The sequence below is a fragment of the Idiotropiscis lumnitzeri genome, chromosome 10 (genome assembly GCF_059441095.1).
Source record: "Idiotropiscis lumnitzeri isolate Australia: NSW breed Sydney's pygmy pipehorse chromosome 10, RoL_Ilum_1.0, whole genome shotgun sequence".
Taxonomy (NCBI): Eukaryota; Metazoa; Chordata; class Actinopteri; order Syngnathiformes; family Syngnathidae; genus Idiotropiscis; species Idiotropiscis lumnitzeri.
In genome coordinates, this window is record NC_142400.1 from 2,535,215 (window position 1) to 2,552,884 (window position 17,670).

Consider the following 17,670-nt stretch of genomic DNA (forward strand, 5'->3'; position numbering starts at 1 on the left):
TTCCAACATTTTTCTCCTGACAACTGGCATCCTGCCTTACATAGCTCAAGTCTGCTCAAGTGTCCACGGGCACAAAGGTTCCTTTCTTGGCGTTTAGTTCTGTCCCGTAAGCCCCATCGTGCTCAAAAAACAGTTTGGAGGCCAAATGTAAATTTTTAAATTGAAATCTGTCATCCATAACATATTTCCATATTTTATTTACAAAAAGTACATCTCATAAGTCTGGTTTATCTCGTTTGGGCCCAGAGGTGACGCGCTGAAGCGCTAATGGTGCTCAAGAGGTGAGAAGCAGAAAGAGAAAAAGGGAATTGTTTGGCTGGCGTTCTCTGTGTCCACTTTTTCCGTGTTGTGTCGTGACAGGCAGGCTTGAGTCCCACAAAGAACAAAGACCGCTTTAGTGCGTTTAATGCTGTTTTGGACGTTTCTTAGGTGAAAGTTGATTCTTTTCAAATTGAACTGACTGCGAGACATTGTGTTGTGTACAAAACGGTTAAAAGGAAGATTAGCTCAATAAGTGAAGCCGAATTTGATGGAAAGTGGGATGTCGCCTCGAAACATTGGAAATCTAAGGAAAGAGGAATTGATGCAGTTTGTCGCTTCTGCTAGAAGCGAAGCGAATTGTTAGCTTAGCTAATAAGAGTTGACTGTTTACTATTGGAACTATTTAACAATTTGCAAGTGAGCAAATCGCAGAATCATAAATAAAAAAATAATATATATATATATTTTTTTTACACATTTCTTTCCCCCCACTCTGACTGTTTTTGTCATTTGCCTCATTTTCATCCACTCGATCTCTCTAGGAAATCAATCCTGCAGCAAAAGAAACTATTAAGTGCATTGCTGGAGGTATGACCGAGACGGCGTAGCGTAGCGTAGCGTTAGCGTTAGCGCTGTATTTGGAGGCAAAGGGAAAGGAACAGTGTATCCCTTTGTGGCGAAAGGCAAGAGGCTCGATGGCGAACAATGCTGCCACACTGAAGGAGCGATTGTCATCGAGTTAGAGGGAGGCCGTGGCGGGGGTCTCGGTGGTGGTGGTGGGGGGGGGGTGCGGATGGCGGGAGGGGGCCGTGGCGGGCCGCTCTGGGGCTTGGTACAGAGAGTGGCGACTGGCTTCTTCGCATGCCAGGGTGACGGCGAAAGCAGCTGGCAGGTCGCCTACACAGGTATCGATCTCGCGTTTGTCATTCGGTGTAGCAGCATGAAGCTCGTTATTACTACTTTCCTATTAGCCCGAGCTCTGGCGCCATTAGCACAATAGCTTGTGTGTATATATAGATGCGCAAACACAGTTGGGCCTTTTGAAGTCCGGGTCGGAATTGTCTTCAAAGTAGCTCCATGTTAGAAATTCTTCACTTTCTGTTCCGGGGACGTCTGCTTGCCTGGCGCCGTTTTTGTTTGTATTTACCCGTGCGTGCCGACGCGGGTACCGTTCGGTGCCCCCCTTTGGTTCCGAGCGGAAGGCAACGTTCCCAAACGGCCGCGGAAGCCCGTGGATCGCCATCTGCCCACTGGCAACGCCATCCTTGATATGCGCTCTTCTGCCAGCTCGCAGGCTCTCTGTATTCACTCTTAACTAAAAAAAATCAAATAAAATAAAACACCGGCGCTATGTTCGAAATCACTCCTCATTCATTCTGTCAGTCGTTCTCAAACTTTTTACTCCAAGCACCACTAGTGAAATATTCTAATGGGAGGCCTTCATGCGAGTTGAATTCGTTCTGTGAACTCAAAATAGGAATGAACATAACATGAAATATTCCAGCCCACCAAAAAAAAAAAAAAAGGCAAAAACGGAAGATCATTTTTCAAAAGAAAAATAGCACTCTAACCATGTACTTTATAAGATAATGAAATATTTATGTCATGCTGCTAATTCTGGCGCCATGGACACCACGTAGACTTTTTATTTAGTTAAATTTTTTTTTTTTTTTACAGATGATAAAGAATATATGTCTGCATGTATTGCCGTCTGCGCGTTTTGTAACACTTTGTGTTCAAATCCAACTTGTTAAAAGGCTTTATAACGACCTGGAGTGCAATGCTCGTTTTGTTAGCCCATCTGTTGCATTTCCAATTTCAGAATGTAACACACGGCATGTCATTTCTTGTATTTAAGGATTCGTTTTACAGGAAATTTCAAATGGGATTGACATAAAATGCTTTGATTGTTTTACATTTGGAAAAAACGCCCAACTTTAGTCTTTTAGAATTTAGTTGTCTGCTCAATATTTATGGCTGAAGCGTTCCAAACGCATGCATTCCACATTCATCATTTCTCACTTTTTTTTTTTCCAGGCGAATTAAAACTAAATAACGTTAAAATACTCTCTGTCTGCCAAGTGACCCGACTTAATAAGTTTTTCAGTATTCTAATCAAAATAAACCTCCTCTCTCAGACAATAGAAAACAGTATTAATATTTCCGCATAGCCCTGAAGTGTAAAACTTCCTTTTTGACTCCGACACCCCTTCTTTTTTTTTTTTCAAGGTCGAATATAATCACCATAAAGTGGAATTACTCGCCTTGTCTTTTCTACAAGCAGGAAGAGCGCAGCAGCTTTGACTGTGGCACCTCCGCTGAGTGGACACTGGCACCACTCAGTGTTTGTGTGCGTGTGGGAGAGTCGTCATGCTTGAAGACCATCTGCTGCTCTGAGTTTTTTTTTTTGTTTTTATGTAGGGGTGGGGGGCGCGAGGGGCTCTTAGCTTGCGTCACAGCCCGGCAGAAAAGTCCACGCTGTGAGCGGGCCTGTTGAGGGAGGGGAAAAAAAAAAAATTCCTTCGGTTATCCCGTGGCACACAATGATATGCCAGTGTTTGTGCCCACAAGGTCTTCATTTTCTCGCACCCTCCGCAAAGCGCCTTTCAAGAACACTGGCAGGAGCGGGTCACAATAAAAACTATTCAATATGCTCAAGAAACTTCATGAGTCATTTTCGCACACACAAAATGAAAAATTAGCACATCAGTGGTAGTAAAAGGTCCGGCATTTCTACACTTTAGCTTGACTGCACGCTGTTCTCTGCGAAAGAAAAAAACGGCCAAGTCAAAAACAGCTTGACTCTTGCGTCTCTGATGTGCCAGTTTTACCGTATCTCTGTGATGGGAGGCAATACTGTCGCATGATTACTCCTTTTTTCTGCAGGTGTAAATACTGCAATATGTGAATGCAAAAAATAAAAAAGACAAACATTTTTTTTAAGTCATCATAGTAGCCTATAATTATTTTTTCAGTTTTTTGAATATTTCCTTTTTTATTTTTTTTAGAATATTTCTTGTTTGTTTTCATTTTTTTTTTTTATTAATGATGACAGAAAAAAATATTCTCAAAAACATTTATTCCAAAACAAAAAACGGGGGAAAAATAATTCAAATAAACAAGGACCTCCCCAAAAATTACTCAGAAAAACAGGATTTTTGAATGCAATACGCTTCCGTACTCTCACATCAAAATAACTCACTTAACAAATACGGCAAGAAGTGTTTTTATTTATTCTAAACTGCATGAAATTGGAGGACCATCCAGCAATTTCCTGGCCGTCGTATCACAGTCATAACCGAGACCGGATGCCGAAATGCTGGCATTATCCAACAAGTGTTTCATGTCGCCTTTGCCATGGCAGGATGGCGTGTCACTGCGCTAAAAGCGCACACACTTGTGGTCATGTCCAGTTTGGCACTGGCTTTATTGTGTTAAGCAGTCTGCACAATGGCGAGTCCGAAAATCCCCAGAGGAAGATGAAGAGGAAGGTCACATAGCTGTGCAGCCCACGTCGCCGAGCGTGTCAGCGCGTCTTATGCTAACATGCGTGCCGCGTAGGCGGGACGCGGCATGCCGAATGCTAATAGACCCGAAAAAGTCGTCATTCCCTCTTCAGTCGTTTTCTGGACGTTAGATGATTGATTTATGAAGCACTTATTCAAGGTTTTTTAGATCCAGTTAGCAACGGTGAACAGATTTGTTCCAAATATTGATCATATTGATACCAAGTTCGGGATTGATATCAGTCGATACCATGTAAAATGAATCATTTAGTTTCAGTTTCTGACCTAAAATTTCATCAAAAAAAAGTCAATATTTGTTGTTTTTTCTAGAGTAAAACGAGTATTAATGGGGAAATACAATTGTATCCACTTATTTAAAATTATGGGAAAATTCCGCCCGTATTTTGTTTTAATCATTCATTATTTGTATTTACACGAGACGTGTCCTTTGTTTTCATCCATATTCATAATGGGCAGAACCTCTGACCGTGTCCCTCCTCCAAACATTCCTCATCAGAGATCTGCGTCAAACGTCAATACTTGCTCATTTTTGTATTGTTTTACTTTTTCAATAAACACCAAATTTTCATGACTGAGGGCGACGTTTCAGCAACAAGGCAAATATTTACCAAGCTAAGCCTAAAATGTTGAAAACTACAGAACCATATTCAGCCCCTCTAAAAAAACAACAACATCCATACAAGCTTTGCATTCCACCCACACTTCATATGTGGTCTTGATGGGAATAAATAAAACTGCGTCATCAGCTGCTTGAGGGACAACCGAAAGCAATTTTTAAAAAATATAATGGTTTATATAATTAAACACTAAAATGTCCACGAAAAATTCCTGGATTGTGATTAGCCGCGGTCAGAATCATTCATCATTCCTTATATATATATATATATATTTTTTGGAGGCATTCTAAAGTGGCTTCCGAACACAAAACTGCCCACCGGCTCTCTCACTGACTTTTGTTCTTCTGCCCCTCCAGAATTGGAACATCTCAAGAGTGGTCGAGCGTGGACGAGGAAGCTAAACAAGAGGCCGGTGAGAGAAGGGAGCGGGCGGCTGGTGCTGAGGCTGGTATGAGGCAAGTGGTTTGTACAAGAAAAGCGTATGCTCTCGTTTGTCCGGCCCTCAATGAGGCCATTGTGAGTGCTGACGATGGGGTGGGGTGGGGGGGTGGGGGGGGTCGGGTCACCGCCTCTCGGCCTGAACTCACTCGGCCGGCTCGCTGCCTTTTGTCACGGTGCAGATGGCGGCGCTTGACGCAATATCGGGATTGTGTGGGTCCGGACATCTCGGAGCGCAGTTTTCAGTACACTCACAATTCAGATCCAGTCGCGATAGAAAAAAAAAAAAATCTGCTATGTTAGGAGAAAAAAAAAAAAAACATTAAAAACAACATTTACGCCTTAAAATGTTTTTACGAGAATACGTTCTATGCAGGCCCACGAGTCAAAACATGGCATTGTGATAAATCTTGCGTTTGTGGAAAATGAGTTAAGCAGCCAAATCCACCTGCTGTTAGCCATCCGAGGGAGCGGCCATTTTGTCAATTCTGTTGACTTAAAATCACATCACAGTTACTCCTGGTTCAGCTTACGACCAATCACGGCTCATGTTCCGAAAAAAGGTAAGCCGTGATTGATTGTGACCTGAGCCCCGAGCAACTGTGATGTCATTTTCAGTCGACAGAAGTGACAAAATGGCCGCCGCCTGAGATGGCTAACAGCAGGTGGATTTGGCTGCTTAATTCATTTTCCACAAATGCAATATTAATCAGAATGCCATGTTTCGACTCGAGAAGGTGCAATGAACATTTTATTGCATTTTTTTTTGGTGAGGGGGGGGTGACTTCCCCTTAATACAAATTGAAATAAAACACACTTTGTGCCCATTCTCATGAATGAGCGAAAGCGTCAAAAATCAGTTCCAAATTCTTTACTCCTGACCGGCAGTACGCATGTGAAAGCAAATCATGTCGCAAAAATCACTCCAGTCATTTTGTTTTTAGCAACCGCAAATATGGCTCGGGCCATGTTGAGCTGCGATCAACACAGCGCTCAACATTGCAAAATCCACTGTCAGGCTCGCCATCTGCACACGCCAACTGTCACCGAGTGACGCATAAATCCTCCTTCCTTGCCGGCGCACGTCACTTTTTTTCTTTTTACAATACGGGACTATATTTTCCACAGAAATGGAGTAACATTTGTTATGTAGCACGTCACCGGTTGGCCGTCCGTGGAGCACAGACGGCATCAGTAATCCAAACAAAGCTGATGTGATGCGTCAACAGTGAGAGGCTTTCATTGGACGAGCTGACGCCACCATCATGAGCGACTCCACTGACGCTGGGATTTCGCTCTGTCGGTCGTTAGAAACTCACTCACAATCGCCTGAGAATATGATGTCATGTTGTGTGCGAAGCTTGGTCAGCGGCGCCCCGGGAAAGTTTGAAAAAGTAAAAATCAATAAAAATGAGCTGGCAATGGCACCTGACACCAGTTTTGGTGATTGCCGCTGAATTTGGTGGCTCAAGTGATGCGGATCTGTGAAGCGTTTTGTTGGCAGAGCTATGCTTCAAAGATTGAAGATCATTTCAAGGATTTGCAGAAAGAGAAAAAAATAATCATAAATGCGCCCTGACAGTTTGTCGCGAAATCGCGTGGGCATGCCCAAAATTGAACGGGAACTCGATCGTTTTCCGTCAATTCAGAGGCTCTTAGTTGGAAATTCGCACAAATGCGCTCCATTGGATTCAAGTTTTGTAGCCCTGTTAAATTTGGGAGTTTATTGATTTATTTTTGCATTATTCGTGAAATGTGGTTGTTTGGTTGCGACTCATATTTGTATAAGTTCAGAACGAGAATTGTTCCAAAATTTCAAAGCATGTTATTCATATTTGAATTAAAAAAAAAAATAATAATTTTCAAGCACCTTGTTAAAGGTTTAGCGCCGTTTGCAAATATTAGTGAGGAGGGGTGAGCACCCCTTTAAGAAACCAAAGAATGATATGACAACTGCATGTACAGATGAAAAGAGTAAAAAAAAAAAAATTGACACCACAATGGCTTTAAAATTTCACTTGCATCTTGGCATTGATCTCTGCTTTTGTGGAAATTTTGCACCGTTACACACCATGCATGACTCTGAATGATCATTTTCTCCTTTTTTTTTTTTTTTTTTTAAATGGAAAAGCAATTCAGACCATGCACAGCACAGGTGCGTCCTCAATTTACGATAGTTCCGCTCCTTTTTTTCGAGTCTGTTTGTCGGGTAACCCGTCAATAACTTACACGGACGCGTTCCTAAAGTCATAATTCCAGTAAATTCGACATTTTGTGTAAAAATAAATAAATAATAATTACAAAAAAAATAAAATAAAAACAAGAACATAAAGCAAAAAATAGTTGCAAGAAAATGTAAGAATTTTCTTTTTTTTTTGCAGAGAAGAAGGTTGTCAAGCCATCTGGGTGTGAGCAAACACCCGCCAGTGGAGAGAGCACATTTCCTGCGAGACATCTGTTTGCTTTGAATCCTCACAAATTCCAAGGTATTCGATGTGGCCGCGACATCTCATGAAATGGAGTCCCAAAGCTTCGGAGATGGCGGAAGTGACTCACGCCGCTGACATTTGCGATGTATTTTTCAGATGGTGATGATGCATGTGTCAGAACTAACTGAGTGTTTGTGTGTTCCAGAGGCGTGGAGTGGACACCATGTGGTGTTTGACGCTGCTTTTATCGCTGCTGCTTATCATCAATGGTAAGGAAATGCTTGCGAGGTCAAAACTGTCAGGCGTCGCGTTCCTAAAGGAGGTCATTTTTGTAAAAAATTCTGGAAAATGAAATTATACAAAACAAAATTTCCCCTAATAAAAATAATTACTTTTGTGAAGTTAAAACTTTTTCTCTTAATCTATGTTTAATTAAAAAAAAATAAACTTTCTCCTTAAAGTCACTGCCAAGACTGATTGTCAATGTTATGTAAAGCGAGCATCTGTTGAATGTGATAAACAAAGAAACTTTTCATCTAAATGAGTCACTTTTAAAATCAATTATGTGTGACTTAACTTAAGTTATTTAGGTCAAGTAATAACAAGCTTCAAGGTAACTGTGGCAATGCAGCCATGTGACTTTTTCTTTCCTCCGTCTCGTTTTAGACGTCAGCTCCCAGTGGAACGTTTGGGTGCCGCGGGACATCTCGGCCATGAGCAACACCTGCGTGGTCATCCCGTGCACGTTCATGTACCCGTCGGGCGTCAGGCCGTACCGCGGCGTCCACGGCATCTGGTACTACGGCCAGCCCTACCCGCAGCTTTTCCCGCCGGTGGTGTTCAAGACCCGCACGGACGTCGTGCACGAGAGCTACAAGGGTCGCACAAAGATGCTGGGCGACCTGCAGCAGAGGAATTGCACGCTGCTCATCAGCAATGTTGGACCGGAGCACTCGGGGAGATACTACTTTCGCGCTGATCTCGGTGGGGCTAACGTGTACACCTTTCCGGATTTTGCTGATCTTAAAGTTCTGGGTAAGACTGGAGATGAATGTGGAGGTCTCGTGCAGGCCATGAACGTAACGTTTAAGCGCATGGGGTATCTTGATCGCATCAAAGTCACGGAGCAATTTGCTTCTCCCGTTAGAACAACCCAACATCGACGTCCCGGATGAGATCGTGAGTGACGAGAGCCTGACGCTGACTTGCTACGCCCCCGACAACTGCCCCGACATGAACCCTGAGATCCAGTGGATGTACACGGATTACCTGCCCGACCCCGAGTTCAGCTCCGACTACATGGAGGAGAGCAATACGGCCGTGCGCTCCGGCACGCTGGTGTTCACCCCCAGGCCGGTGCACAACGGCCAGCTGCTCGGTTGCAGGGTGTACTACCCCAACACCACGCTGGTCTATGAGAGACTCGTCTCTCTGGACATCAAATGTAAGTCGAAAATGGTCAAGGCCACTCATCCCCTGCGTCACGAGTCACTTTTTGCCATTTCAGCAATTCACATTCTGGGTGACCCCGTAGTCCAAGAACCTGTAGAATTATGTAATCATCCATCCATCGTTTCTCCTCACGAGGGTCGCGGGGGGTACTGGAGCCCATCCCAGCTGTCTTCGGGCGGTAGGCGAGGTTCACCCGAAACTGGTTGCCAGCCAATCGCAGACAAGCGCCTGTGCTCACAAACACACCAAGAGACAATTTCGAGTGGTAACCATTAACCGGGGAGGAAATCGGAGGAGTTGTAGAAATCGCGCGCAGGCACGGGGGGGGAGATGAAAATGGTCTCGAATGTTTCACCTCCGAACTGTGAGGCGGACGTGCCGCACCAGTAATCAATAAGTTATAATACTTGCACTTCCACAAAAAACATATTTTGCCATCATTTTAGATTTTTAATCATGGTTAGATTTTAGTTTGTGCAATGTATCCTCATTATTTTCTTGGCGGGGTTTGTGCTCTTTCTTTGATGCGCTGAAATGCCACAAGATGGTGCCAAAGTCCTGTCAAAGTAGGAATTGGAGTCAAGGAAGTAGCTGATTTTTTTTCACTTGAGATGAGCGGAGCAAAAAAAAAAAAACTCATGTTTTGGGCCACTCAAAAATCAAGTGACCACTGTATAGACATTTTTTTTTTGTTTGCATAGAGTCAATTTCTCATGGTATGGTTCTGTCCCTGTTAATGTATTGTGGTTCCCCGCTATTTGCGGGGCATGGAGACAAGGCTGGCCCCCTGGAATAGTAGAAATTTGCTTATTATACCATTATATTGGATTGATACTTTTTTTTTTAACCCTCAAAAATTCTTTCAAAAACATGGATCCAGTAAGTGTTATCCACTGAAAAAAATGTGTAATCTCCCCGCCCCCCGAAAACATCTAAAAAAAAAAAAATGTTGAACAATATTTGATAAAATATTGAAAAATGTTCTGTAATATCTGTACGATGAAAGCCAAAACATCTTTGCATGCAACCAGACGCTCCCCGTTCGGTGTGGGTCAACGTCTCCTCGGAGGTGATGGAAGGCAACTCTGTGACGCTGCACTGCGAGGTGGACAGTAACCCCCCTTCCAGGATTTCCTGGAAGTTTGGCGAGCAGGAACTGCTGTGGGACACGGCGTCCAACCTGTCGCTCACCGTGGACGACGTGACACCGGCAGAGGAGGGCGTCTACACCTGCGTCGGCGACAACGGCTACGGCGCCATGAATACGTCACTCTACTTGGCCGTCAAGTGTGAGTTTTGAACATTCTTGTTACGTTTCTCAGGAAGACCTGTGACATGTTTTGTTTTTTCGTTTACACTTTAAGGTCATTAAACAAGCGTTGGCCGTAAATTCTTTTTTTTAAAAAATCAATCCTCATAATAAAATTCCGTCAATGGGTTGATTTGATCCAGAACATGAATTGTTACCTGTTTAAATGATCAATTTTATTTATTTATTTTTTGTAATATAATTTTTTTTACATTATTATTAACACAAGTCACGACTCCTATTTTGTGTCAAATTGACCAGAGAATTTTTTTTTTTTTTTGAACTTGTGTTTCAGATCCTCCCCGCGAACCTGTCGTCAACGACTCGCTGACCGTGCTCGAGGGCGCCTCGCTGACGCTGCACTGCAGCACTCAGGGCAGCCCGCCTCCCACGCTCACCTGGCTGAAGGACGGCGAGCTGGTGGGCACCATCACCGCTGATGAGTTGTCCGTTCTGGAGATCGAGGGCATCACGCCGCAGGGCGACGGCCAATACCGCTGCTTGGCTGAGAACGAGCACGGCCGTGCCAGCAGCTCCCTGAACATCACCGTCGAGTGTGAGTGGGACAAGAAATCCGAGTCAGATGGTGTTGTTGTTTTTTTTTTTTTCCTTCCCCTGTTATCTGTTCTGGGAAACACAAAAGTGCGATACAAATAAAGTTTTGGTTGCTAGTACAACTCTGCATCGTGCAGAAAAATCGTAATCACAAAATCACATGGACCATGACACCCTTAATGTTTTCCTAACAGTCTGCTTCCGTGTCGTTTCTTCTAGACGCTCCGATCCTACTGGGCGAGTCCAAATGCACGGTGGTGCGCGAGGGCGTCCAGTGCGTCTGCATGGCTTCGGGGAACCCCGAGCCCACCATCGAGTTCTACCTGCCCGACTTGAACGTCACCATCAATGAGACGGAGGGCCGCTACAATTTCTACACGCACACGAACGGTCAGACGTCCACAGGAATGATCAAACTACGGGAGAAGGGCGAGCGGGCCGGCAACGGCGGCCCTGCCGTCAACGTCCACTGCAGCATCTCCAACATGTACGGGAGAGAAAGCGTCCTCCTGGAGCTGCAGCAGGAGAGTGAGTCGCACAACTTCAACCAAAAGTGATCACATGCTATGTCGAAATCACTTGGTTTACTGACGCGTGCGAACCTGGGGAACATGCTTTTTTTCCCGTTGTACTACAATAAAGTGTAATTGCACTTCCACTCCAGTAGTTGGCAGTGGCGCTCTCCTTGCTCATTCAGCGCAGCGAGTATTAACTCTGCGGTGTAGGTTTGTTTTGCTACGGAAATGCTATTATTTATAGTTGCGGCAGAGAGTGGTTGTTGGTGGGCGGGGGGCGTGAATTGTTTTCTTCTGGCTCGGGGGGCGGGGGGGGTAACAGTAAATAATTGAGAAGCACTGCTTTAGACTGAGAATAAATGCCAGAAGCTGGCAGTTTTTGGGTTGGCACAATACAACGAAAAGATCAAACAATTCTCATGAGTAAGGCCACGGGTGCAAACTGTCGCTTCTCTGAATCGATTGCGTCATCGTCTTTGACACTTTCTGGTTTCCATTCCTCCATGTCACTGCTATCCCAACACAAGTCACAGAAGATCGCAATCAGTCAATCAATCAAGATCTCAACCTACCTCGTCGTCATTCACAAAATATAGTGCTCTATGTCGACAAAGTCGTAAGTATCGGTAAATACTATATATGGTCCTCGAGTACAGTCCAGATACCCGAAAAATCGACTCAAACTTGCAACATGAATTCCCACCGCGCCGACTATTTTCTTGTTGAATCCCGCCCTCACCGTAACGCTGCTTTGCTTTCCAGAGAAGTACCTTATGGCCGTCATCGTGGGCACAATCGGCGGAGTGGCGGTCATTGCCTTCATCATTGCGGCAGTGAGATACGTGGGCCACAACAACAAGAAGTGAGTACCAGAGGTTTAAACAAGCAAGTGATATGAGGCGGAGATTACCTCCCAATGAAATCCAAGGAAACACTTAAGCCTCGTCATCCATTCTAAAAAGCGCTCACGCATCTTGTGGGGAATTGGGATTGCTGTGGATGGGAGTATCACAACTATGCCAAGATTGCTTTTTGCTTGAGGAGCCGAACAAGATGAACTACTAATCCTATATTAAGGGGTGTAATGGTACACAAAGTCCGATTTCTTTGTACACTCGTAACAAGTTCCAACAATGAGCATATTAGGCAAGAGACTAGTAGTTTACAACTTCATGTGAACTCTGCAGAGAGGTGGCAAATCCAGGTCCAGAAAGTAAAAGTGCTCCAGAGGAAAATCAGCTCGATTAACTGCCGGTGGAGTAGAAACACCTGGAAAGCAATTTTACAACTTGTCTGCTTTGAAAAATTCAGGGGTGGGCAAACCTTTTGATTGGCGGGCCACAATGGGTTCTAAAATTTGACAGAGGGGCCGGACCAGGAGCAGATGGATGGAGTGTTTTGGTCACCTCACCTCATCGGAGAAAAACAATACATTTATTTTTAAATGAAAGTGAACTAAAGCATGACAACAAAATATATGTCTTTGAAAAACCACAGTATTTAGAAAATAAAACATGAACAAGGTTTATTCATTTAATTTTTTTCAAGTTCGGCGGGCCGGATTAAAACGTTTAACGGGCCGCATGTGGCCCCTGGGCCGTAGTTTGCCCACACCTGAACTAGCAAAGAAAAAAAAATCCCTCTGATTAATAAAAAAGACAAACTATTGATTTTTGATCTTTCTCTTTGTTTCATTTTAAACATCATTAAATCTCCTCCGATTCATATGAAAAGAAATTCCGTTTTGCGTTTGGTTGCCTTGGCGTACTCAATGTGAACCGAACCGTGAGCTTAAAACCAAGGTACGTAGTTGGACTGTCATTTTTCTGGGCATACCGTTCCACCCCTTATCCATCTAAAATTCTGCAAGCATGATTCCCTGTTCTCACACAGCTTTTATATCCTTCACTCATCCCTTGCTAAACACACTAAGTTGCTTTATTCGGACCCCTGCCTCAAATTCAAAGCTTCCAAATGACCACTGAGAGATCGCCCTGTGCGACTAAACTCATTTCCTAACCTCGTCACTCGGCACTACCCGACGGCACTTTCGTCCTTTCAAAATGGATGCCCAGGCTTTGCGTGTCGCCCTGCATTTTAGCGTCGAGGTCCGAGTCTGATCATGTGACTACCCACACCCCCGCCCCCCCCCCCCTCCCTCCCAGAGAGAATGGCTTCCCTAGGCAGGACGTGGTCCTGGAGAACCCCGCTTTGTACTACAGCGCAGTCAAGAAGGACAAACAAAATCTGAGGAAGAAAGTGGTGAGACATGCCGATGACTCTCACGATGACGCGAAGTAAGATGTGAAGTCAAACTAGTCGTCGTCGTCCCCAACCCTGTTCACGTGACGAGACCTTACCCACCCAACCATGAGCACCTTTTTGGAAACGCACTGTTTTTCTCTTGCTTTCATCGCTTCTCTGCGTTTTTTTTCTCCTCTTCTTCTGTCTGTTTCTTCTCTCCCTTAACTCCTGCGCAGCTTAAGACAGAGCTGTTGGGCTCAAAGTTTAACTCCATTCTAGAGGAGAGCACGGTAAGGTTCCTTAGTCTCGGCGAACCGCACACCCTGGCATATCCGCTTCTGTATTCTGTACGCCGTTTTTTTGTTTGTTTTTTTTCTCCGCCAAAGTGTCGTCTGCATGGCTGCCTCATCGCTAACTTCCACACTTGCCCACCTAAAATGTCACAAGTCTCCTTGTCCCACCAGTAATCATTAACTTCTTTGTGTATGTTGCACGCTAGTCTGGGGAGGACCGAGTTGTCATTCGTATTTTTTTAAATTATGCACCCCAAAAAAATAAATAAATAAAAAATTGCAATTTAAAAAAAAAAAAACATTTTGGGGGTTGCAGTCAAACAATGAGCTAATACAGATTAAAGCTGGAAAGTGTACAAAAATATTCATTAAAAATATTTTTTATTGACGAATATTATAGATTTGTTATTGTAAAAATTAACGATCAATTGAAAAAAAAAACATCAAGTATCCGAGGCACTTATGGTTGTTTGAATACTCATATTTCATTTCTGGAGTCACAATCTTTCCAAGAGTTGTCAACGGTATTATAAGAAAATTGATTTTTTTACAAATTTTGTTCTTGGAGAATTTAATCATTCTCCTGATGATGACTTTTTCCCCCTAATATTCCAATTTTGTTTTCATTCATTTCAATATTTTCTCATTCAATCAAAATTAAGATTCAAGTCATAAGTACCAAGTCATAATTTTATTATACAAAACAAATATTTGAAGTCACAATCTAACAAGGCTTGTCAATACGAATGCAAATATCATTTAAGCTCTTTTGTCAGAAAATGTAGATTTTTTTTTTTTTTTTTTTGGAATATCCAATCTTTTGGATCTTTTGAATTTCTTTTTAACGCCATTGTTTTATGTGCTGCAGGGAGAAGACGGGGATTTCCAACCTGCAGGCTCTTTGGCGGGCATGGAAAGGCGAGAGCTGAACTACGCCGCTCTGGAATCGGGTGGGCCCGGGGAGGGGGCCTTGGGGAGGGGGGACGACGGCAGCAGCAGTTACGCGGAAATCAAAGCCAAATGAATCGCGATCCTTCCCTGATGCCTCGGCCACGCGAGACGCAGTTGCAAAACCTCCCCTTCCGCTTCCTTCCCATCCCCTCGTCCCCGCAACAAGTTGGGTTTTCTATTGGTCACATTTTCATGCGTAAGTGCTAACTTTCTCTCCACGGAACACAACTCACCGGAAGAATTTATTGGCATTTCGAGTTAGTCTTTTTTTTTTTTTTTTCTACCCATGTTGTTGTTTCTACTCGGGGTGTAACGGTATGCCAAAAATCGCGGTACAGATCATTGGTGGCCCGTTTACGTTTTTTCATTTGTTTCTTTCATACAAATATTTACTTGAATTACTACTTTCCTATTGGGTTAGTGATTGACTACATCGGATGCCCATTTCCATACACAATTGGCTTACGTTGCTACCGTAAGGATGTAACTTGCTTCTAAAACCAAGGACCCCTGTGACAGTTCGGTTCAAAGTACCGGAAAGGAATATAATATAATTGATTTCTTCTTTTCTCTAAACTGGTAATGTAACATTTTTCTAAAATGTTAGCTGTAAGTTCTCCAATGAATTCAAGAAAAACGTAATAATGTATAAAATGGCACTGCATAGCTGAATTATTTTTTTTAGGATAGAGCAACATTAACAGAATGTACGAGGAGTGTCTTAACATAATGGTCCCCAACCTCTTTTCCACGTCAGACTGGTTCCTGCAAGTCCTTCGATTTTGCGGACCGCCAACAGGGTGGTTCTCGACGCTTATTGTGCAGAGCGGGCTTCGTACTTGGTCGTACTCATTTTGCTAGCTTGTAGTTGTCAGTTTAGTATTAGCGCATTGCAACCGAGACAATTAGCATCTCGACATGCGTCAAGAGTCCGATGTGACGGGGAGTAGTCGGTCACTTTTCAAAATAAAATATTTTTCGGCCTCGAATAATAAATATACCAGAAGTACTGCAAGATTTTCTTTTTTTTTTTCCATCTGCGTGGCGCAGTCCAATGTGGCCCGTGGACCAGTACCGGGCCTCGGTCCGGTGGTTGGGGACCACTGCTTTAACAGGTAAAAATAAATAAATTAATTAATTAAAAAAAAAATCACAGTTGCTAAATACCTTGGTTATAAGGCCGTGGATCGTTGGGGACAGTAAAGAGATTCTTCTTCTTCCTTGAATAAAGCGCAAGGGAAACCAAAGACAAGCATGAATAGTTTGTCTTACTTGGTGATGTAACTAGTTATTAACGACTGTTAAAGTATATCACCGAATCCCTCATTTTCTGTTGGCTTTTTCCGTTAGCTTTAGCATTTAGCATAGCTTCTCTGTTTTCTCCCATCCAACCTTGCTCGTTATGCCGTGTGATTAACCTCTTTTAGCCATGATTCGTGGAATAAGAAAGTCATTGGCTATTACTCAGGCGGGTATTTGTAGCTTAGTTATATTCGCGAGCTATTGAGAAAACAGGAAGGCTGGGTGACTTAAGTTTGCCGTATCCCTTCAAAGCATATCGTTAGCCGTGACGCCCAATAGCCAGAGGCTGAGCTGCACTGCGTTTGTTTACAGAGTTGGTATATGGCTAAAAGCACGAGATAGTACGCTAAGAAAATTGAATCTTAGAAGAAGTGAACGAGAGAGAATTGTCAATATTGTAAATAACGAAAATATTTGTGTAAATATCATTTGTTACTCATACTGCAATTATTTTCCTGTAAAATGTAATTGTATAAATTTGAAAATTGAAAAGAAGTCGTACACAAAACAATAAAATCATAATTTTACATAATGCAACCTCGCGAGAAATTTAGCAATAGTTATAAACAATGTTTATTGAGTTATTGTAGCTATCTCACGAAGATGTTTCACTTCCTGTCCCATACCGAACGTGGTCCGTACCGCAAACAAATCCCTAATTACCGTTACACCCCTTGTCTCTACGGTTGTCGCGCTACGAGTCAACATTTGTTTGCGTCGTTGTCACTGTGTCTGCTGCCAGTCAAAGCATGAGGGAAAGGGGAAATTGTGTTTTCATTTTTTTTTTTTTTTGTCGTTCTTTGTCACAAGAGGGATTCCTCCCGCACGGAAGATCAAAAGGGTCATACTTTATATTACAATTTCTCAAGGAAGAGAAGCTAATCTGACGTGACCTTTTCGGACTTCTGTAATCCTCTCATTTCTTTTCCTCGATAGAATAAAGACTGAATCCCGCGTACGGATTTTTTTTTCTTGCATTTAGCGTGTACAGTAAACAAAATGGTCGCCGTCTCCTTTAAAAGTCATTAAAAACGTTTAGAAATGTAACAAAGTCAGTATTTGATGAGTTTCGAGGGTAAGTTGTTCTTTTTGTATTCCACCGCACTGTCTCTAACGCAACAAAACACACTTTTACAGTGTTTTCTCGTTTTGACAATGTGTGTGTATGTTGGCCTGTTTGTGTATGTGTGCGTTCAAACTGCTGAAAGACGATGGCCTTTTTTTGGGGGGGGGGCACATTTGTAGGTAATTTGTGTGGATGTTCTCACAATTTTGCATCAGATGTTTACGTTTGTGTAGTCAGAAATATTTGGAAAAAAACTACATGGTCAATGCTAAGCTAATAGTCTAATTTGATAACAACGGAGTCAATAACTAACATATTAATTCATTATGTATGTTGATACGAAGCGGGATGCCAGTTCAAACAATGTTTCAAAAATTGCACCAAACACTCAAAATTACAGCTATTGACGTTGCTTTGGATAATTTCAAACATACTACTTGTTGTGTATTTATGGCCTGTCAACCATTAAAGGGATACCCAAGTCTTCAATTAGTGGTCTTCTTCCATTGCAACACAAACTACACTCAATATATTTTGATTTTTGTGGCGTGGTGAAGTAAGGGAATAAAATAATGATAAGAAACAGGGCTGACACTACTAAATATTTTTCAAATCAATTATCCACATGACTTTTCATCAAATATACAAATATATCATCTGTGTGTGGCAACCCATCCATCCATCCACTCTCTGTAGAGTGTAGATTGAGCC

General features: G+C 42.9%; 1 protein-coding gene across 5 annotated transcripts; it reads left to right on the forward strand.

The window, feature by feature from the left end:
- The first annotated feature begins 1,074 nt into the window (after positions 1 to 1,074).
- Positions 1,075 to 17,448, forward strand: mag (myelin associated glycoprotein). 5 transcript variants are annotated; one of them, XM_088307353.1, is made up of 13 exons: positions 1,075 to 1,166; positions 4,762 to 4,860; positions 7,225 to 7,329; positions 7,478 to 7,541; positions 7,939 to 8,307; positions 8,420 to 8,716; positions 9,756 to 10,013; positions 10,329 to 10,589; positions 10,808 to 11,116; positions 11,866 to 11,965; positions 13,269 to 13,365; positions 13,584 to 13,637; positions 14,509 to 17,448. In XM_088307353.1, exons 4-13 carry the CDS (start codon positions 7,496 to 7,498, stop codon positions 14,662 to 14,664), a joined length of 1,947 nt encoding a protein of 648 aa, XP_088163479.1. In that variant the 5' UTR covers positions 1,075 to 1,166; positions 4,762 to 4,860; positions 7,225 to 7,329; positions 7,478 to 7,495; the 3' UTR covers positions 14,665 to 17,448. The 5 variants fall into 5 exon arrangements, with proteins under 5 accessions (XP_088163479.1, XP_088163482.1, XP_088163481.1 ...); XM_088307356.1 differs by having other exon boundaries at positions 13,269 to 13,400; positions 14,509 to 14,657; XM_088307355.1 differs by lacking the exon at positions 13,584 to 13,637 and having other exon boundaries at positions 13,269 to 13,400.
- The last annotated feature ends 222 nt before the right edge of the window (positions 17,449 to 17,670 follow it).